Source organism: Perca fluviatilis, chromosome 19 (assembly GCF_010015445.1).
Source record: "Perca fluviatilis chromosome 19, GENO_Pfluv_1.0, whole genome shotgun sequence".
In the NCBI taxonomy this organism is placed as follows: Eukaryota; Metazoa; Chordata; class Actinopteri; order Perciformes; family Percidae; genus Perca; species Perca fluviatilis.
In genome coordinates this window covers 24,694,764-24,718,611 of record NC_053130.1, presented here as the reverse complement: position 1 = coordinate 24,718,611, position 23,848 = coordinate 24,694,764, and the positions used below count along the sequence as shown (strand labels likewise).

General features: G+C 41.0%; 1 protein-coding gene across 1 annotated transcript in view; it reads left to right on the top strand.

Moving 5' to 3' along the window:
- Positions 1-23,848, top strand: part of plpp4 (phospholipid phosphatase 4) — a 56,045-nt gene that overhangs the window by 9,134 nt on the left and 23,063 nt on the right. Inside the window, exon 2 of the mRNA XM_039784790.1 lies at positions 20,141-20,249. Coding sequence (XP_039640724.1) covers positions 20,141-20,249 — 109 coding nt within the window. The remainder of the gene's footprint in view (positions 1-20,140; positions 20,250-23,848) is intronic.

Below are 23,848 nucleotides of genomic sequence, written 5' to 3'. Positions count from 1 at the left end.
GCCATCGTTTATACCAATATAGTGAAACTGCTTTGTGTTGTTGTCCATATTTAACAGTTCACTCTGTAAGTATAGTGTAATGAACAATGCACATGAAAGGGAGCACTATTCCCTATGTGACACATTATTGTCATCTCTGATCTGAGAAATGTGCCAAAGCAACTGAGAAGAAGTGTACTGTTGTGAGCTGCGAAAACCAAATACCAAGTTGATATACAGCTCCATACAGGTATTTGTAGGATATATTTGTATTTGTGTGTTTATATGAAGTAAAATATGTTTGGACTGATCGACACAAGTCATGTTCGTTTTCATTGTAGTTCACATATAGGTATTTAGGTATATGACCGTTACACAGAATAACTACCCATTTCCAAGTGTTTAAGCTCCAGTTTTGGAGGAATTAATTGCACATATGCATTAAACAGTGTTTTCCAGAGTATGAATGAATGATGATGAATGTATGAATTCAAGCTCATGGCTTAGCTTTATTATACCCAACTGCAATAACTGCAGACATCTCGTATGTAAACATGCAATGACACACAGTGTTGACATGCAACATTTTATTTAGAAATGAAAACCCATTCATAACCCATCCGCGAAATCGGAGGCCCGACTCTCGTCAGCAGACTGTCTGCTCCCTGTTGAGCCAAAATTACCCCTGGAACCGGTCACCAGCAGCGGAAAGAGCTCCTGCAGTCGGAATTCCCGAAGTGCTCTCTGGACCTGAGGGTCTCGTGCCCCACACCTTTCTTGCTGCTGCTGCGGGTGCCTTCCTCTGTCTTCTCCTCACACCCAGGGCAAGTGCCAAGGCTTTCTTTTGGTTCAAAGACACAAATCTCTACTGTGTATCCTACATAATGTTGCGTACTGCTCGTCTGATGTAAACACCGGACGCAGACGTGACGTGCATTCAAATATTGGCGAATGTATGACGTAAATTTGCGCTGCGCCCGGCGGCAAGCACAACAAATATATTTGGGAATAGGACAACCTAGCGGCGAGCGCAGCGCATGCCGCGTACAATGTGAACGGGCCCTGAGAGCTTAGGTATATATAAGGAGATAACATAGGAACAGGCTAATAATTGCTAACTAAAATGCTAACATTAGTAATTAAACTTAAACCGCTAATGTAAGTTGAAACTGTCTGCGAGCTTCTCCTGTACGATACGGCAATTTCTCTACTGTGCAACAGTAAGTCTCGTGGTTATGACACAATCGTTAGCCTATTTTTACAAAAACGTCTGCTACAGAGTCATAACGTGAGGTACAAGGTAATGGAGACTTTTATACATTGTCGTGTTTCTTTAGAAATAAACAATTTACAAACAGAGTCTTTAAACGCTTCATATGTAAAGTTATTCACTGTCAAAGTGACGCCAAAATGAATGGCAGTCAATGGAATGCTAACGGGAGGCTTGTTAGCATCAGAATAGCACCATAGGAGCTACACTTTGCGTAGGCTCGCTTACCCTCTTGTTGCTAATTCATACCTCTGTTTAGTTCCGGTGTTGAGACGGCAGTAAGACGAGTGCTTAGGGACCGTCTACAAACTACAACACCGAAAAGAGATACAACAAAAATATTTATAAATTTAATGATTAAATAAGGTAGGGTCTCCAAACTTATCTCAATTATAACTTGTCTCCTGCTAGTTGTACTACAGCACTTACTTTACAAAAATAACCATATGCCTATTTTGGAAAATATTTTTGTATCTCTTTTCGGTGTTTTAGTTTGTAGACGGTTCCGAAGCACTGTCTTGCAGTATCAACACTGGAACTAAACAGAGATGAATTAGCTTTAGACTTTCATGCATTTCTTTCACTACTGCAGTCAGATTCACTGTGTTCACTCAGAAGGAATCACTTCACATAGTAGTAGTAGTAAAAAGTACAATATTTCCCTCAGAAATGTAGTGCAGTAGAAGTATAATGTAGCATTAAATAGAAAAACTCAAGTAAAGTAAAAGTACCTCAACATGTGTACACACAAGTATTGTACTTGTATTGTATTTGCTTAGTTACTTATCACCACTGCTTGTGTAGTTGCAACTAATAAACTGCCCAATGTGATTATACACAGAAAATAGAAATACATAGATGTTTGCATAATTTTGCATATTTTTGCATAATTCTTGTGAGTTGTCTGAAAAAGATTGAAGTGTTTCATCTTCGGTTAAATCCAGTCTGCACCTGTATCACAAAAAAGATTTGGGAGAAACCGTAACCAATTTTCTCAACTAAATGGTGTAGTCGTTATTGACATGTGTAATAATCATATTTTCTCATATTTTTTTGCAGTCTTTCGCCTCAAAATTGACTGAAATCCAAGCCCACCCCCATAGCTTTACATTACAAAGTGAAAATTAAGAAAATGTATCCGACGCCGCCATGTTTACAGGGGGCAATTAATCAAGAATCCAGTCATTAAGACCACAGTCACAGTGGGCATTGTGCTTATGCTGGTAGGCATTTTCCTAATTGAAAATTATATGCTGGAATATTACTGCTACTGTCATACAATTAAATTGTACATTTCTAATCCTTTGGAAGAAGTTCTTAATGCTGCAAGTTAATCTGTTTAATACCATTTATTTCACTCCGAAAAAAATATGATTGATGTTGAAAATGAAAATCATATCACAAACGATTACGAATATGTAGATAACACTTTAACAACTCCAAGCCCAGGAGATGTAATTGATGACAGTAATATTATAGAGAGATGTATGACATATGTATGGTATGTGCTATAGTACCATTTGTCTAGAAATGTTCCATAAGAATGTACCCATTAGTCTAGTAAATCTTCCTGTTGGAGGAGAGAGAAAGATCCCTGCACTGCTTTACACTTTCTCCGATCGTGATATGATATATTCTTACTCCATCTCTCTCTCTCTCTCTGTCTCTCTCTCTCTCTCTCTCTCTCTCACCTTCTCTCTCCGTTACTTCTTCTCTCCATTGCCCCTTTCTCAGGTATTTTCTTAGATCTGCTCCATTATTGTCATTTCCAGCTTTATACTCCTATCTGTACAAAGACAGATGAGGGGCTGAGGAGATGAAAGAGCCCTCCTCCAACACACACACACACACACACACACACACACACACACACACACACACACACACACACACACACACACACACACACACATGCAGCAGTCTCCTGGCCTAAATCTCAAAATATATAACAAGCAAGCCCCTTCTGGAGAAGCCTTCATCGCATCTGTGTGTGTGTGTGTGTGTGTGTGTGTGTGTGTCCCTCTCAGGCCTCTGGGTTTTGCTGTCAGACCAGACTCTTTCCTTGATGACTCCTCTGTGGTTTCCTTTAGACAATGCACTGAAGAGTGATAGCTCACTTTTCGCCACAGCAGGGTGACTCACATACTGCATATAAAGTGTGTTATAGTCAACGGGAGGAAAGAGGTAGAGACATGTCTCCCTCAACTTTTATAACTTTAAGGTAGGGAGACCATATTTTCATTTCCAAAAAAGAGGACACTCGGCGCGGCCTCGAGACAAATCCAGACAGGTTTCTCAGAGAAAAATGAACATGCTTTATTACGTCTCAATGGTGCAAAAATAACTTCTAATAAAATAAAATCAAATCTGTAACAACCTGTAACAAAATAATAGCTCTCTTTTAAAATACATAATATGAAATAATGTTCTAAATATGACCTCTTCTGTGTTAGAAAATCCAGCTTCAACAAAATATCTCTTAATACCTTTTCAATGTAATACGATAAATAATAAAGACACTGAAACACATGTGCCAGCTTTGCACACGGTGCACTCCGCCTCCCACTTGTCCGGTCCCGACCGGGTCGGTACGTGGGACAAAAATGTCTTTCTGTTCAACTGTACAGCTGCACTAGCTGCGCTAGTCTTGTTTTATGGTTGTGCGCAGGCTCCACGCAGAGCTTTCGCCGTAGCCTACGTAAGTGGCCTGATGTTTATACTTGTGCACTGGTGTGTGTGCGTCGAGCTGGCATGTGTGGGGAGTGGGTGATAGAGCGAGGGAGAAGTGAGAGTGACGGCGAGCGCGTACGACTCTAGAGTCACAGTGAGAAAAACTTTTCTGACCACGGTGGGAAATCTTTAGCAGGAAACGCTTCGCCATTTTGTGTGCATTGCTGCTCCGCTGTCTGCTCTGCTCCCTGTGTATACGCCCACAAGGCAGCCTCTCGGGAATTACGTCACACAACAAAGTACTACAGTACTTTGTGTGATGTAAATTGACTGGCGCTTTGCACACAATACTACAGTATTGTGTACAAAGCGCCAGTCAATTTAAGTACATGCTTAATGGTCCCATGAAAAACAGTGAAAACTGGACATTTTTATGAATTTATAAACCCCCCTCCGGACGCCCCGGACAGTAGGTAAAAAGTGGACATGTCCGGGCAAAAGAGGACGTTTGGTCACCCTATTTAAAGGTCCCATGGCATGAAACTTTATGAGGTTTTTTTAACATTAATATGAGTTCCCCCAGCCTGCCTATGGTCCCCCAGTGGCTAGAAATGGTGATAGGTGTAAACCGAGCTCTGGGTATCCTGCTCTGCCTTTGAGAAAATGAAAGCTCAGATGGGCCGATCTGGAATCTTCTCCTTATGAGGTCATAAGGAGGAAGGTTACCTCCCCTTTCTCTGCTTTGCCCGCCCAGAGAATTTGGCCCACCCATGAGAGAGAGAGAGACATCATGGCTTTCAAACGAGCAAAGTGGCAGTTGGTCAAGGCCACACCCCCACCCCCCCCTTGCCCCCCCCCCCCTCTCCTCCTCAATAGTTACAGACACAGAAAGGATACTAAGGAAAGCTCATTGTGGGACTGGCTCTAGTGGCTGTAATTCTGAACCAAGGCTGAATTTCAGGAAAGAGACTTCAGATACAGTATTAGGGGACCACTAAGGTCTATATAAAAGAGACTTCAGATACAGTATTAGGGGACCACTAAGGTCTATATAAAAGAGACTTCAGATACAGTATTAGGGGACCACTAAGGTCTATATAAAAAGAGACTTCAGATACAGTATTAGGGGACCATAAGGTCTATAAAAAGAGACTTCAGATACAGTATTAGGGGACCACTAAGTCCTATATAAAAGAGACTTCAGATACAGTATTAGGGGACCACTAAGGCCTATATAAAGAGACTTCAGATACAGTATTAGGGGACCACTAAGGTCTATATAAAAGAGACTTCAGATACAGTATTAGGGGACACTAAGTCCTATAAAAGAGACTTCAGATACAGTATTAGGGGACCACTAAGGCCTATAAAAAGAGACCTCAGATACAGTATTAGGGGACCACTAAGGTCTATATAAAAGAGACTTCAGATACAGTATTAGGGACCACTAAGGTCTATATAAAAGAGACTTCAGATACAGTATTAGGGGACCACTAAGGTCTATATAAAAGAGACTTCAGATACAGTATTAGGGGACCACTAAGGTCTATATAAAAGAGACTTCAGATACAGTATTAGGGGACCACTAAGTCCTATATAAAGAGACTTCAGATACAGTATTAGGGACCACTAAGGCCTATATAAAAGAGACTTCAGATACAGTATTAGGGACCACTAAGGCCTATATAAAAGAGACTTCAGATACAGTATTAGGGGACCACTAAGTCCTATATAAAAGAGACTTCAGATACAGTATTAGGGGACCACTAAGGTCTATATAAAAGAGACTTCAGATACAGTAATAGGGGACCACTAAGGTCTATATAAAAGAGACTTCAGATACAGTATTAGGGGACCACTAAGGCCTATATAAAAGAGACTTCAGATACAGTATTAGGGGACCACTAAGGTCTATATAAAAGCATCCAAAGAGCACCAGACATGGGACCTTTAAGGTAAACAGCCATTGTGTTTTGTATCCATTGAATTTGCATCAGCTTTACAAGTTTGCTAAAGCTGGGAACAGGCTTGGTTGTTATTGATACATTTAAAGATCAGACCCTCCTCAGCTCATTTTATCACACACATATTTTAGTCTTGACAGCTGATGGAAGCACATATTGATCAGTGGACACCACACTGAATGACAGCTCGTCAATGATTAGAGTTGTGTCATAAGTCAAACCCCAAATTCTCATGCTGACTTCTCAATGACGACTCCATTACTTTCAGGTGAAAGCCGTAATGGGCCGGGGTGCAAAATAACAGTGCACCGGTACCTTTAAACTAAAATGAAACAGACCATTTATGCTATTTATATTACATCTCTACTTCAAACACATTTCAAATGGTGACCAAGCAGGCAGAGCCATTCATAGTTATTTTAATTGTGTCACTTTACTGTAATGCAGCCGTTGAGACCAAGTAACAGCAGTTAAAAGCCCTACACTGCACACCCAAGTAATACTGTACCTACATGACATTACAGGTCGATTTCCAAAGACTCCCAAAACGACACATATGAGGCTTTTAATTACTGCCACATGGTGGCGGTTTAATCAAGTGACCGTAGTAATGTGACCATTCTATTTAACCCAACGGGTCGCAATTTTAAACACTTAGTAAACGCTGTGAAATGGAACTACTTACATTTAGGCAAAAAAAATCACAGGTGATTTCAATTATTTTGGCTGATAAGAGCTCTTTTCAAAGCTGCGTGGGTGTGTAATGCCTGAGAGAAGGCTTGACTGGCATCTTTCTCTTTCTCTCATTTTGTTAGCTTTCTTGCCTTTATCACCTGACCATATTGATTAAACGTGCCAAATCAGCGAGCTAAACTACGGTAACTTAATTCCCAGTGTTTTAAGGACACTGGCATGCTGCCTCTTTCACCATTTGCAGTATCTTTATCTCATTTCCCCCCCTCCGCATCCGCCATGCAACCCCCCTTAACAGTTTGAAAACCCCTGGTTTAAACTGATTTCCACCAGATTGTCAGAAGCCAAGGATATAAGGTCTTATACGTTCTTCTTCTTTTTAGCCATCAGTCATTTCCAGAATGTCTGTTCATTGGGAGACAATATTCTGCATCATGCAATTGACAAAAGAGGTAATAAAAATAGGGCGCTTCTGAGCTGGCTGGCTGGGTCCCACTCCGTGACACTCTGCCCACGCCACATGGCTTCACCAAGCTGTTTCCTTAAACAGGTTGATCAGCAAGAATAAAAGAAAACACCTATTTGAGTGTAGGGAGGGCTTTAGCTGGGATTTATCCTTACATCCTTGTGTGTTAGTGGCATGTGCAATGGGAATATTCTGATTCTTCCTACTATCCTCGGGTATTGTTTGTTTGCACGTGCAGATTGTGGAAATCTAAAGCAACATCACCCTCCTTAGGAAAATGAGAAAAAAAATCTAAATGACAAAGGATATTAAAACTCATGACAGAGAAGAGTGCTTGACACAAAACAAACAAATAACCAGGAAGGGGAAAAAAATGAATTCAAGCCGTAGCCATGAAACTTAAATAGCCTGAGGCTAGGAAAGTGAGAGAACATTCAATACACTTCCTAATACAGATCAGCAGATGTATTGTAGATCCATGAACGTATAACATCACTTCGTTCATGTTTGTAAGAAAAAAAAAAAAATCGAATTGTCTTCAGTTTGTATCTGTGAGTGTGACAGCATGCATACATGGTTGTGTGTGTGTGTGTGTGTGTGTGTTTGTGTGTGTGTGTGTGTGTGTGTGTGTGTGTGTGTGTGTGTGTGTGTGTGTGTGTGTGTGTGTGTGTCGGTGGGCATCCATCAGTGCACCCTGGCTCCTGACGCTGCTAATGCAGCTTTAGCACCCCCCCCATTTTTTTTTGGGGTGTGCATCTTCACTGTTGGGGTGTTTTTTTTTCACTTTTTTTCTCGCTTTGAATGAACAAAGAGCACGAGGCTGGAATCTCTCTCTTGTCGCTGTCGACTTTGATATTTGCTAGGATGAACAATGAGCATGACAACACTGATAAATGTCAGCCTTGTGTCCCAGTCCCACATCTGTGTCCACCAGCACTGCAGGTGAATGTGATCAGGGTGTCTCTGTGTATTTCTTGCCACCTCGCTTCCTTCCTCTTTTTTTTTTTTTTTTTTTTTTTTTTTTTTTTTTTTAACAGTCCTAGCATGGCTACCCTCAGGCCTTACTTTATATACAAAAAAGTACACACATGCACAGCCGCAGTTTCTTTATATACCTTCTGTTGAAATGTGAAACCTTTTTAACCATTTTAACCTCTGTGGTGACCACAGGTGTCAGTTATTCTGCCTGCAGATTTCATTATCCGTGCCTCAGCAGTCATGTTTTTATGTTTTAATAATCGTAATTGTCAAAGCAAGGGAACGTGGTTAAACTCATATTTGACCTGTAGATTTAAACATTTCGTGGTTAACTGATTAATACATAATTCCCCATGTGTATTCACACTTCAGTGACTGGTTTATCTAAAGGTTGCAGGATAATTACAGAGCACAGGGGTGAGCGTAGCTGGAAAAAAAACTTGTCCTAAATGTACAGTAGGTGCAAATAGTTTAATTCCATACCAGTTATTAAAGAAACAATCCACCAAGAAACAAATAAGCACAGTTAATAAGCAGTTATTTGCGTCTTGTGTAGACAACAGTGGCGGTCGTCAGCAGAGCGCCAAACTAAAACATCAGTGATAAACATCAGGTATGGCTGCCAGGTACTCAGAATTATGCTTATTTCTAGAGCAGCCATTTTTAAATAACTTGAAGAGAACGAAATGCCAATTTCTTAAAGTGCCCATATTATGAAAAAATCACTTTTTTTGGGATTTGGGGTGTTATATTGTGTCTCGGGTGCGTCCACACGCATACAAACCATCCATGCTGTTTTGAGTGAGATACAGGTTTCTGAGGCCCTGTTTACACGATGACGCTCTCGGGTGAAAACGAAAAAATATTTCATCGGATGTGCCTTTCGTTTATACGGCGACGGCGTTTTTGGGGGCTTAAAAACGCAAAAAAGTGAAACCACCCTCCAGAGTGGAAATCTTAAAAACGCTCCACCGTCGCGTTACCGTCTAAAGGGTAAAAACACAAAAGTCTGAAGACAGAGGTGTGGAGAGAGACGAGAAAAAGGCGTCTGTTGTTACGGAGTAGGCTACAGAAATTATAGGCTCCTGTTAGAATTTCAATGTAATGGCTCAATATTTAAATGATTTCAACAATGTGGATAAGGTTGTTATAGTTCGATGACGATATGTAGGCTATTCATTTGAGCCAGAGCAGGCGACAACGTTACGGATGAAGAGAGAGAGAGAGCGAGCAAGTGGCAGCGGTCAGCGGGCAGAGGTCAGCCGTCAGCGGCCAGAGGAGGGTCTGCTTCAGCCTCCTCTGGCCGCTGCCTCTCGCTCTCAAGCAGCGGCTGAAGGGCCGCGAGGCTCACGGTATTGGTAGTGCTCCCGTGGGTGCTGTGTTGTGGCTTATCACGGTCAACTGTGACGGTCATCATCAGACAAACATGCAACTCCACCTCCTCGTCTTTCCAGACGAGCTTTTGTTGTTCGCTTCGGCATGTTTTGGTTTCGCGCTACTAAGGAGAGAAGTAGAATGAATGTTCTACGCAGGCGGGTGCCTTGGTGATGTTGTGTGGCAGTGCCACCTAGTCACCTGGAGTGCATACTACATCGAATTTCACACACTTTTGCGTCACCATATGCACACAGATTTCCCCTCCATAACGCTCGTCTAAACGCAGAATAAAAAGTGATAACGCAACGCCACTTTTGCGTTTTCTCTTCAGATCGTTTCCGTGTAAACATAGCCTGAATGTCTTCTGCCTTCAGTCTCCGGGTGAGCTGGTCCAAATCTGCACGGCTTTCTACGTCAGTAGCCGATACAAGGTGGCGAACCGCTAGCATGCTACCTCGTTCTCAATGGCAAAACACTGCTACAACACACACTAGTTCACCATAATCTACAAAAGAACTCCTTTCTGCAGGTATTCCACACAAAGTTGGAAGTGCGCCCTCGTTTAGAAGAAGTCTCCCAGCTAATCCTGCCTTGTATAGGCCGAAGTTGGAGAAACAGCCTTTCTTTTACTGGCTATGGAAACAGCTAGCTAGCTGATATGATCCTTACCTAGCTACTGCGCATGTGCGAGTGCCAACAAAGATGATACAGAAGTAAGATGTCTCACTCTGTAGCTAAAACAGAGACCAGGACACACAGGGTGAAAAGAGGAGCTGCAGCAATGTGCAGTACAACAAAAAATATGGTGTTTTTTGAAAATTAAACCATGTAAACCTATTCTGGTACAACCTCAAATTACAATTATGAACCTGAAAATGAGCATAATATGGGTGCTTTAATAAATGGTAGCCTCAACAGATTGAAATGTTGGCAAAACACGACTTTTTTTAAGGATGCTGTGGAAATCCCTTTTTCCTACCTAACACTGCAATTTATAGTTAAAGCAATAGTTCATTCCACTATGACTAGTCATCATCATGCATAGTGGAAAAATAGGAAATGAATGGCTAAAGTTCATGTAGATGAGAAGGAAAGTGGGGTACACCAGAAAATTTAACAAGACTTCATTACAGAAGTACTCCTGTGCACTGCAGTACTATATAAGACCGTCCAAAGGTTGTTTTTTTCGTATACAGTACAAAAGAACGAGAGAAAGCACACCACAATTGATGATTCGACTCCAGTGGGCCGGTAAAGTTGATGCATTTACTCAGCAAGCTCAATGAATGTAAGCTAACACCTGTGGAGTATTTGCAAAGCCTGCTGGCAAATCATCTGCGCGTGGCAGCCTGGCTCCTTGCTTTCCTGCTGTGGGTTGGAAACTTATCTTGCATGCCCACCCCCACCACCGCCGCCACCACCACCGCCGCCAAGCTTCCTTGATTCCCGAATCCCTCTGTGTCCCTTTGGCTATGTCCTGCCAGCTTCAGACCACTGCATTTCCTAATGCCTGTCTCAAATATGTGTCTCTGACCTTTCTCACGGTGTCTCTGGGGCTTTTATCGGGAACAGACACCTGTATTCTGACCAAGCCAGCCCTTGTTTGCTTCTCATTATATACTAGCTTCTTTAATACATCTTCTTGAATTATCCAATGTGAATGGGCTATTGAAATTAAAATGACCCTGCATTTTCCGCTGTATCCCCCACCAGGGTTCAGCGTGACAAGGATGACATTTTCTTTTTTTCTCTCCCATTTAGCCAACTTGAAGGGATATCTCGAGGGAAGCCAGAGCTAGCTGAGTGTCACTCAGTAGCTATCCCACTCCCCTCCTCTCTCCCCTGCCTGTGACAGGACCGGTGCTGTGCTTTCCGGACACGTTCAGTCAAAGGCCTCGACTTTTACCACGAACACAAGAGACAGAGAGAGCTGGGCTGTGACATTTATTGCACTCGCAGAATTCTGACTTGCATAGCAGAGTACAGTATAAGAAGCCTCTAGGGAAATACATAATGTCCTTTTTGAACACATCCCAGATGTTGATTGAATGTGATTATAATTGCTATGCAGTTTGCTGCATGGCAAATTCAGATGAGGATATTCATATTATGAGTGTAGTTTCCCTTAGTTGTGTCTCCAAACTTCAGCCTTTGAACCCACTGCCATAACCTGCCACACGACCTCACCTCCACGCTTAATACCTTCTGTTTCTACACATTCCCCCGCTGTGTGGTTCCTTTCCAGCCATTTAAATGCAGCCTCAAATGTCCTGGATTCAGTCTCCTGTAATCCTAAGGGCAATCTTCTATGTAGATTGTTAGCATGATTGAAACTTCCATTCTTAAAAAGCACAGCTATCCCCAGGCCCTCTACAATTAAAACATAAACACATGTTAGTTGCCAGGGCAGCAGTGCTTTGCTCCGGTATACGGGTCCAATAATGAATCAAATAAAACAACATAATTAAATCAAGAATGTATCCTTAGTCCAGCAGTCGGCTCCCCTCTTTCTCCCCTGTGACCCACCTCTCATCCAATCTCAGTGAATTTATTAAATCGCAGATACCCGTGGTCGTCTTTATTTTAATCAGGCCGAGCCAAAGGAGTTAGATTAGATTTTGCAGGAACAGCAAACGCAGGATTTATTTTTCTGTGTCGAGTAAGGAACGGAAACTTGAGCAAAACCTGTGCTGTACTTTTTCCTTTCAGCTGTGTTTATTGGGTTATGTTGTGGCTATGTGATAAACCGCAGCTCACCTGCTCTGACTCTCATCCACCAGTCATTACAAATTTCTCTTCTGGTGGTTAAAACATTGTGACTGAGCACATTTCTCAGATGCACAACTCTGAAAAAGCTGATGTGAGCTGAGTTGCGCTGTGAAAATGTATCCATTTAATGTACGTTTGCAAAATAGACAACACGAATGGCCCACATTACTTATTATTAGATGCACTTAGTACCTTGTAATAGAACCCTATACAGCAAGCTGGCATTTAATGTTGCTTTTGGAACATTAATCAGTTTCTGTTAACTCTGTATGATTTGACAAATAACACAACACAGTAGTTCAACATTTTGGAGAATATTCACTTTCTCGCTGTGAGTTAGTTAGGAAGTTCCATACCACTCTCAGATCTGTACAGTCAATATGAAGCAAACAGTCAGCCCCTGCTTTGCTTAGCTTATCACACATTATATTGGACCTAAAAGGTTAAACAAACAAGATATAATTTGTTAGTGAGCTTTAGAGGTGCTGATAGGCAGATTGTTTGCCTTTGGATAAAGCCAGGCTGGCTGTTTCCCCCTGTGTCTTTATGCTGTACTTGCCGGCTGCTGGCTGTCGCTTCATATTGAACGGACAGATATGAGAGTGGTATTGATTCTCTCATCCAATTCTCGGCCTGAAAGAGAACGACATTTCCCAAAATGTCAAACTACTCTTGTAATTTATGCCTTTAACTAACATTCTATTATTCTGATTGTAACATGATGCTAATGCTGACTTACAGTGTCTTAGTCCTTCTACGCCACCCTGCCTTTATGGTTCTTCATGCAAACATTAATATATGCACTGTGTCATCATCATCTTTGTAATATAGCACCTTTAACACCAAACATGTGTTACTCTTCGCCAATTTAAAAATAGAAGATGACAGAAACCAATCTTAACGGACTGAGACCAAACACTTTGATAAAGCCAACACATAAAGCACATCAATTACTTAACGACTTAAAAGAAAAAAAGGAAGAAAGGAAAAAAGAATAAAACAATGTGGTCGGACTTTAAGGTGTCCATCCAGGCAGTTTGTTGCTGATTTGTAGACACAGACAGGCCGCCACCCACCACTGGGACACAACTCGGCCAGGAATCAGAAAGCCAGCAAAAAGTCTGCTCCACAATTCTGTCTCTTCACATCTCTTATTATTTCTGCTTGAATCCCTCCTCATATTTCTACCAATACAACATACCAAGGCCCAAGCTCTTCACCACTGACCATTTAGCTTTATTGACCAGCCAAATTCTCCCGTTGGATTTGATGGCGAGTAAGAGGAGGAATGGGACTTTACCAGTGGTAAATGAACCAGAAGATGCACTGAACAGAGACGGATGGGAATTTCCCCCAGGGCTCTTCACATCCTCTCATCCTAATAGCTTGTAAATCTCATAAATCACCTTTTCAATAGCTCCCTGCTATATGATTAAATGACTGGATAAATAAGTAGAGGGTGACGTGTGGGTGCCATCAGAGTGAGAGAAAGGCTGTGATGATTGCCCACCTCTGATCTGATCTGGAAGGAAAGTTCAAATTCTGTCCCAGATCTAGCAGATGGTCAGCTCCAATTCTTTCTCCCTCAGTCCCTTCTCTAAACCCACGCAGCTCGCTCCTATTGCCCAGATGTGCACCTCACGAGAGTGCAAATGCAATCAAATGTCAATTGACACAATGCCCTGCGTCCTTTTGAACGTGTCACTGGTTGCATCTGGCCACCGTAGCGCTCCTGTGAACAGCAGCGGTGAAAGCTCAACCTTACCACTGGGGAAGGACAAGACTTGCCCCGAGCTAAATCTTAGACATCCCAACAGACCTCTCGCTCTGTCGGGGGCTCTGCACCTCTGTACCGTGGACATTGCAAAGCTCCCTCATATTTTCAATTCCTTTTGAGACGTGAAGGTCACACGCTCTGTCTGCTAAAAAGGATCAAACAAACAAAAGGATCAAACTTTACACACAGTACAATGTAGTGAAATTCTATTACTGCATTTAACCCATCCTAAGTATTAGGAGCAGTGGACAGCTATACATACAGCATCCGGGGAGCAACTTGGGGTTCACTTTGACATGTGGCCGGAGGAGCCTGGGATTGATTTGCCAACCGTGTGGTTGAGGGGTAACCACTCTACCTCCGAGCCACAGCCACCCCTAACTGACCTATACAGCTGTGGAGCTGCTCTGCGGCCTCCTGAACCTGTAGATAAACGCTGTGTGACCGTAGTTCAATAAGGGCTCTCAGTGTTTGGTTCTCGCTCTACCGGCCCCTGCTAGCAGATATAATGCGATCGATATAGATGAAAACTCAGCTCCCCTTTGGATATATCTGTGATAGGCTGATGCACGAAAATACACGCAGACAGCAACACACACAGACAATCAGCCAAAAGATTACTTTCACACTTAGTTTAGTGAAAATGAGAGCTTGCCTGAAGTTAATCCAACTAAGCTATTCCACTCTTCTGTATGCATCATTGCTTTGCAGCATATCTTAACTAATTAAGGAGGAATTTCTAGATTTTTCATTTTTTTTAACTTTCTGTCGTTGTGGCACAGCAGAAGATATGTATTCCCAAGGCCATAGCCACAGATTCTGCCCACAGTGCATAGTAAATCAAGAGCTTTTAATCAACTGCTCTTACTGCTCGCGACGCTGCTGCATGCTAAATCTCCGAAGTGTTTCAACAATTCAGTTTTATCTCCTCGGCTGCGTATGCACTCGTCGAATTAGAATATACATCCAGCAGAGATGGATAGGAATCGGTGATGATATATTGGCACAAATTGCAGAGTTTTAATGAGGAGGATTAGGAAAGAGACAAAAAGCTAAAAAGTTCCTGAGTTAGAAAAGGTCAGATGTGAAGATTTAAAGTAGTTATGGGCTGCTCTTTATGTAAATTGATGAAAAAGTATGTGGCGTATCGCATACCTTGTGGTCATTGAACATAAATGTCCCCTACAATTAAACCATTTACAGAAAAATGTTGCTTCCCACTACTATAAATCTAAAGTATTTGAAAAGTGTGATGCCAACAGCGGCTATCTAACAACTTCACACATTCACCTTCTAACCCCTTTCAGTTAATCTATAATGTTTTGGCCCCTGTATAAGCCATTATGCCTTTGCTCAATAACGTCTCTACACGGAGCAAACCGAAGCAGATAAAACAGAATGAGGTGCTCCCCAGGCAGCCAGCAGGCGGTGCTGAGTTAAGGGCTTTTTTGTGTGCCTTGTGTTTATGGGCACTTAGAGAGCTCATCTATTCTCGCTAGAGATAGATAGATAGATAGATAGATAGATAGATAGATAGATAGATAGATAGATAGATAGATAGATAGATAGATTTTTATTGATCACAGAAAATGGGAAATAACGGTGTTGCAGCAGCAAAATATCAGACACACAGCACACATACAGAGTATACATTAAATAATAGGGAACAATATACATGAAATAATAATTGACTACGACACAAGCAATATTTAAAATATATCCAATTTGGAAATAAAATGTACAACTGTTTAAATAGATATAGATAAACTTAATGTGCAAAAAGAGTTGATGTCAGAAGGCCTTGGATCGCTTCGCTGCACTGATGAGAGTGCGGTCCTTTTCTACACTTTTTTTTCGACATGGTTGGTTCTTCTCACCATTTCTTTATTCCCTTATCTGTCTCTTCTCAATGTCTCTATAGCTCCTGCTCTCATGGTTATCTACAGAAAGTGTTGAAAGGGTTTTAAGCTTGGAAATAAGCAGAACAAATGGGTGCAAACATAACAGAAAATTAGCCACAAACAAAAGTCTTAAATGATACTCCTTCTGCTGTTATGCAGGCATTTCGCCTGTCTGAATGGGCCAATTCTGTTTCTACTAGAATGCAGCCCACATCCCCTTCCACCCTCTCTGTCTCTCTATTTGAACAAATATGATTACAATTATTTCCCAGCAGGATAAATTGGGGTGCATGCTGTGTATGTCATTACCTCTCCAAGCTCTGACATTAGCTCTACTAATGTGAATGTTTTCCACATTACCCTTCCTTCCTTCCCAGACAAATGCATACTCCGTCACCACCAGCCTGTAAATGACACGCTCCCAACTGCTTTTATCTCAGCCTGTAAATTACAACAAAAGTAAAATTCATTTCCACAAAGGCCAGGCTCGTCTATCCATGGAATCAAGGATGAAGCCTTGATTAAATCCAACTGTGTTTCACGTTTGGAGCCTGGAGCCCATAAAGTGCATCTAAACCATATTGGAGTATTTCTTTTCAGTCCTTCCAGAAAAATGCAGAGATTTTTTGTGACTGTTGCGAGCAAAAATGCGATGGAATATGCAGGATATTTATGCAATTTTATGTGCTGAAATTGCAGGAACTTGCAAAAATTGCGGGAACTTGCAAAAACTTGATGAAAAAGAGAAAAAAAAACACCCTGCTTTTTTTTTTTATTTAAAAAAATAGTTTACAGATATTCAGTCATCGCAATACGTAAACAAATAAGATACAAAAATATATACAAATAATATAATATGAAAGTAAAAATAAAGGTAATAGTTTAAACAGAGGGAAATACAAGATACAAAAGAGAAAAATCGTTAATAATATAGACAGTAGGAGCACTTAAACAAAGAAATTTCAGATAATATCAGATATTAAGATAGCTTTCTTATTGGATACCAACTTAAGAGACTCAAAGTACATGTCAAATTCAACCTCCAACACCTGCTTTACGATGAAGTTCACGTCGCGTAATTACGTCACTTCATAACGTTCCCATGGCAACAGGGAAAAATGGCTGCTCTTGTGTGAAGTAAACGCAACATTTTTTCAACTTTCTGCTAAGATATATTTGACTTTTTTACAACGAAAATGCGGGGATTATGAAATCATGCAAGCGCTGCATATTTTGAGCGGCAATTTATGCGGTGAAAGTGCGGTGTATTTGAAAAAATGCGGCCCCCGCATAAATATGCGGACTTTGGCTGATTATGCATTGAATTATGCAATCGCATAATCGCGTTTTTCTGGAGGGACTACTTTTACTGTAATAATGATGGTTGGAAAAGATGCGGCAAAAAAACAACTTGAGCCAAGGGAAATCCTTTGAGGGCGGTATTGATTTGTTGGAGGAGATTGGATACACATTCTCCAAAAGTATGGAGGAATATTATTACATGTCCAAAAGGCATTTTAATTTGGAGCAAGTTATCCTCCCCAGCAATGATGGTGAAAATATCTGAAAATAGATTGCCATAGTGAAATTTGAGGTGTCCATTGCAATCTGTAGTGCATCATTGTGAGATGGACCACAATCGGCTGTTTTTCCTTGAAGGAACAATCAGGATCCGAATTGTGGTCACTGCTACATATTTTCTTGCCTTTGTTTTGCTGGTTGAGGTAGCACAATGGTAATTACACAATGTACATACATTGAAAAACTATTCCAGAAAAATATTGACCATGAATCAAAAATGGGGTTTGATATTATGAAAGTATTTAGGATTTTAAATTTAAAACCTGATACAATGGCCCATGTTTCATATCCCGCTGCAGAAAGTTTATGCATGCTATGCAGGCCAGTCATTCGGAATTATGGACGGGGATAGAGTATTCCAAATTTGTCCCCTCATCCACACCCACTCTAATACCAACACCACCCACATTATTGTGCAATTCCAAGACTGTTTAAGGGACCCCAGTATGCAGAAATATTAAAATACACCATTTTGAAAAATGGCAATGCGGCTTTTCCCCTCGCCATGGGTAAGCCTAACTTTGGAGCATTATTTAGCCCCTTCCAGACTAGCTTGCATGACATGGTTGGTACCAATGGATGCCTTAGTGTAGGTCGTCTAGCTTCCTATGATACTAGCATCTTCACTCTAGCTTCAACACTACAGCAGGATTTGCTACTCTGCCTAGCTCCTCACTGTTCACACATTCAGCCTCACCTATCATATCTGGCGCTTCTTCACACTTTTTTGGGCCAGAAATTTGACAATTGCCTCTCTGCTCTTTTTTTAATATTATTTTTCTCTCTGTACCCTTTTTTTTCTTTTTTGATCACCTGATTTTTGGTGAGACATTCTGACTTAGCTGGTCAGTTGCAGTTAGCGTTACATATTTACATTAGCGGCATGCGTGTTCTACACATCTGAAAATGTGTTTTACAATAACTACAGGGGGTGGGGTATCAATGTGGGCTGCATCATGTTTATTAATTAAACAATGTATCATGTAAATACATATAACTTGTATTTTCAGTGACATAAGTCAGTAAGTAAATTGTTGTACTTGATCCCATTAAAGGGTCAACCATAGACCTTTGCACGTTCCCCACCTGGGCCAGGGTCATCTGTACCTTTTTGACGGAAGGCTTCATGCTGTGTGCATTCTAACGTGAAAGCAAATATTGTGAAGATGAATTGTATAGTTACCTTAGGGGAGTAAATGTGTTTGCCTCAAACTCATTACTGTAAGACATCAGGGGTTGGATGCAGAAGTCTAACAGAGTGACAGGTAGACCAGAGCTGCATTTAATGACCTGAGAGCTCTCTGTGTGTGTGTGTGTGTGTGTGTGTGTGTGTGTGTGTGTGTGTGTGTGTGTGTGTGTGTGTGTGTGTAACATTTCCTGTCAGTGATTTCTGAACAAGAGAACTGCAGAGAGGACAAGCTGGGAAAATGGGAGTAATTCATGAAGCATATTGTGTGTCATTTGCACGGTCATCTTCTGTTCGCCACATACTATAAATGTAATGTAATGAGGCTGAAGTGAATCATGCACAAGGAGAGCAAGCCAGGGACTGCAGATATTTACTATTTTGGGATTTGTTATTTTAAGGGATCCTAGAATTGTTAGTGGCTGTACTTTTTTGCGGATTTATTTTTAAACTTACATGGGCCTGTTCTTCACGCACACACGCACATGCACACGCACACACACACACACACACACACACACACACACACCGAGATTAGTCTTCACAATTCTGTTCTGCTATAACACTAGCAATGCCTTCCTCGTTCCCCATTTCAATACCAAATGCCCCCAAAGAGAGTAATAGTTTTAACATTTTGTTGCAAGGAGACAATATCCTAGCAACACAAAAAAATATTATTATATTAATAATATTTGGATCTCTTCATGGCTCTAGTAGGTACAGTATCTCACAACCCCAACGGTCGAACAGAGCAAGCTCTTTTTTTTTTTGCAGTGACAAAAATACTTTGTTGAGACGACAGAGAACAAGGTCGTGTCTGACAGATCACTGGGTGGCCAGGGAGGGCTGGAGGAAGCAGCAGCATGCTAATTTGTTCCCACTCAGTAACAGTGTGACACAGCAGAGCTCTTCAGTGGAGGTGATCTTGGGTGAAGTTGCCCTGCTTACTTGGCCTCATGTCCAAACCCTTTTTTTTATTGTGCCCTGCAAATGTCGAACGTCCCTCAACCAATATACATTCAAACAATAATAATGTTAGGGCTGGGCGATATGGAGAAAATCAAATATCACGATATTTTTGACCAAATACCTCAATATCGATTCCCGTAACGATATTGTAGTGTTGACTATCGGTGCTTTCACAAAATATTTACACAATGAGAATTGTGATAAATAATCATCAGTAATGTGGACATAATGACTAAGTGGGTAAAGGCAAATAATAGAACAGTTACAACAGTCTGGAAAGTTCAGAAAATGACATCACTTTACTGTAATGTAGTCTTTAAAACCAGGAAAAGACACTTATACCATATTACAATATTCAAAAGCTAAGACAATATCTAGTCTCATATCATGATATCGATATAATATCGATATATTGCCCAGCTCTAAATAATGTGCTAATAAACGAACATAAGAAAATAAAATAAAAGCATGATCAGACTGTGCATCAGGATGTGATACCTGATACGGTGAGTTTGAGAACATGAGTAACTGACCAGTGTATGTTTGTTCTTTTGCCACAGATTTACAGAGTTTCTGGAGCCCTTTGAGAGAGTGATTCAACCAGAGGAACTTTGGCTCTACAAGAATCCTCTGGTTGAGTCAGACCACATCCCCAAGAGGGTCATGTTCGTAAGTACCTGCTCTCTAATTATGCATTCCTCTTATTACAGACTTGATTGCCACTAAACACTCTGCTTAATTCTTAGTAATCTTTGTGGTGCAGAAATCCTTCATTTAGGACGATCAATACGGCAAAGCCTCTTCTTTCCACTCTCGGGTTGAGGCCTGAATCGTGTTGATAGCTATGAGAAGAGGCTTTACAGAACTGTGATGATTAGTACTTACAATGTAAATAATCTTCTCTCGGACAGAAGTGGGCGATGAAAGGTTCAGCGGGATTTCTTACCGATACAGCAAGAAATGAAAACATGTTTTTTCTCTGGCTCATGCTGTACCTGAAGAATCTCTTGGCAAACACATTTCACACATTTCTTTTGACAGTGTAATCACTGGCTTCAATACACTTGAAATACAGCATAGCCTACTGGGCATTACAGAGCTCGTTCCAATAATGTTGTGAGTCATACTGCACATTGTTTTCATACTTCGATGGCACCAAACGGTCTTATAAGAGTGATTATGGTGAAATATGACAACACCCACGATTCCAAAACAAACAAGTTGTTGTTATACCGGAGAATACTGCACTAATAATATTCCCATCTGCCACCAACATAGACCATCTAAGGGACTGTTCGTTATTTATTTCAGGGTCCACCGGAGGAGTTATGGGACCTTAAATCAAAATAGACTTGACCCTCCCTTCACCAGTGATACATTTTGGATGACCCTCCCAAATGATTGGGAAAAAAAGAGATGACCCTCCCCAATATTATATTGGAGCTGTCTGTATGGGCTTGTACCTGGCAAAGATGTATGAATGTCCATTGTATTTTTACAGCCGTCACGTATGTAACTAAACCTCTGCATTCTGATCTTACGCATCACACTCCTCTGTTATGGTGTGGTGGCCATTTCAGTAGATTTACTCACTAACATTGTTGTGGAAACACAATAACCATGGAAACTAAATGCACACTTCCTGCATTACTGCATTACTTCAAATACTAAGTTACTCATCTAGTAAATTTGTATTCACATGAAATAAAACAATAAAACACTGAGACCATTCAACAAAGGACACTGGTTTCTATGGACTCGTCACTAGGCTTCCTCAGTCATAGCATATTTTAGCATAGATAAAGCTGCCAAAGCTGAACATCATCCAGGATATTTGAGGTGGGTATGGATGCAGCCTGCAGACCTCCCGTCTCATGCCCTCCCGGCTGTTGGTATCCGCAAGCTTCGACTTTTCAAAATAAAAGCTTGCGTCTGGTTTGCTATGTTTTCGTACTATGTTTTGGATGTTTTTGAACTAAACAGTACGGCAATCATGCTAATGAATAAAATTATTTAGTTACAAAACGATGGAGCTAGCAAAGCAGTTTTGTGTTTATATGTGCGAGCGGGATTTATTCAGTTTGGGAAATCCCACGGTCTCTAAAGCTACAGCTCAAATTGTCTGGCTGACTAAACAGGGAGGGACCTATCTGCTAGCGATAGGGGGCCGAGACTGTGAGAGCAACATGGAGCTACATGGATAAATATGCATCAAACAAGCCACTTTGAAATTTTGCTGTACTCATGAATACAAAAGTTGGGTGACCCTCTCCCTTAGACAAAAAAAAATTGGATGACCCTCCCATCAACAAAGAATAAAAAGACATGACCCTCCCCTATTTTCCTCTGGTGGTCAATTCCATAAATACCGAACGGTCCCTATTGACATGGAATGTTTGGGAGACAATTTTAACAAATTATCTATGAGTTCACAAGGAAATTGTTCAGTTTTTGGAGAAATGTGCTTATATGCTTTCTTGCCATCAATTTGAGGAAGAGATTAATATCATTCTCATGTCTGTACCAAAGTATGATTCCAAGAGGCCATTAGCTTAGCTTAACATAAAGACTGGAAGCAGGGGGAACAGCCTTACTCTGTCTAAAGTAAAAAAGAAAGAAAAAAAGCACACCTAAATTGAAATCTGCGGTGCCGGTGTGGAGTTATAGCTAACAGATTCCGGGCGCTGTAACAACCAGTAGACACACCCGGGCCATGTTCTTCAAATGTAACTTAACTAATTCAGGATAACAAATAGGCGAAACAAATCTTGTTTATTCTCATTCAGCTAATTTGGTTCTTTGAAAGCAGGTGGAGTATTGTAATCCTGGATGAAGTTAGCTTGGCTAACAGTGCGCTCTTATCTTAACCATGAGCAGCATTTATATGATTGGCTGAGTGCTGATCATGTGACATACATGAGGTAGGTGTGGTGAGAACCGTCCCAGCATGCACTGAGGCTATAGATTCATTTATATTCTTATTTCATGTTTCTACGTTGTTACTGGTGTCATTTTGTTCTACATTGTGCTCCACAACGTTTCCTACTTTCTGTACTGTTAAACAGTCTACAGTATGAGTGATGTTGTGTGTGAGGTCCTCCTCATGGACTAGCAAGACACTTTTAAGTGATAATCATCAACCTGTTATGAAAATGAAACCTCACTAATATCTATTAAAAGCAGCTTTGATTGCATGACAAATTAAATGCCACATGTTCTGGCGCCAATGGTCTATGTAACAGTTAGAATCTTTTAGTTGAGTTTATGCCCTATACACTTTACTACTAGTTCTTTGTTGTTTACAAACTTTTATTTATTTTAATTGTATTAATATTAGATTTATTTAGTTCTATCATGTACAAGTATAGGTACGTTTTCATCATGACTATTTAATTGTGATGAGTACAGATCATGGTGAGTTTACAAAAATCTGCATGTTTTCATCTAAAATCCTCATTTAATCAACTCTTTCATTATGAATCTAATAAAGCAAGCCATTTGTATGTGGTCATTAGAGGGTGACACGGGAATCAATTGTCGCTTCCATCCCATCCCGAGCCCACGAAAATACTCCCGTCATATCCCCATCACGTGACTGTATCCCCCCAAAAAATCCTGCAAAATCCCTAGAGAAAGACTCCCTAATCCCGTCCCGCTCCCGTTTTGTTCCCTATGTTGTCTAAAGTTATCAGACTCTGCTGCAGACTCTGTTGCGGACACGCGCTTCACACCGCGCGCAGGCTCTTGCGCCACCCGGCGGAAAAGAGAGAAAGACAACGAGACGTCCATTTGTTGTCTGGAGGATAACTAGCCAGTTGATATTGCATGTGTGCGTTTGATTAATCGCGGTCAAATCACTGCGGTTGCCTAGAAATTTAGGCTACACTATACATGCATTACCTGCAGGCCTAGGCGATTTCATTAAGTAATTCCTAACGGCGATCTTCTCACACTCAAAACACATTTCTCCGTCCCGCTCCCGTTGATTTCTATGCTCTATCCGTCCCTATCACGTTACAAACAGTGAAATTGACTCCCGTACCGCGGAGTCCCGAAAAATTGTCACCCTCTAGTGGTCATTACTTCATGTATGTGGTTCACAGTAAACCATCTGGGTCATGATCCAGCTAAGTGTCAATTAGCCTGACCATTTGCAGGATTGGGTTTATATGATATACAGTATACAATATAAATTAATCCGGCTTTAAAGAACCAAAAAATTCATGTGTAATGTCACATCGTCAACATTTCAATCTGGATAACTTCAT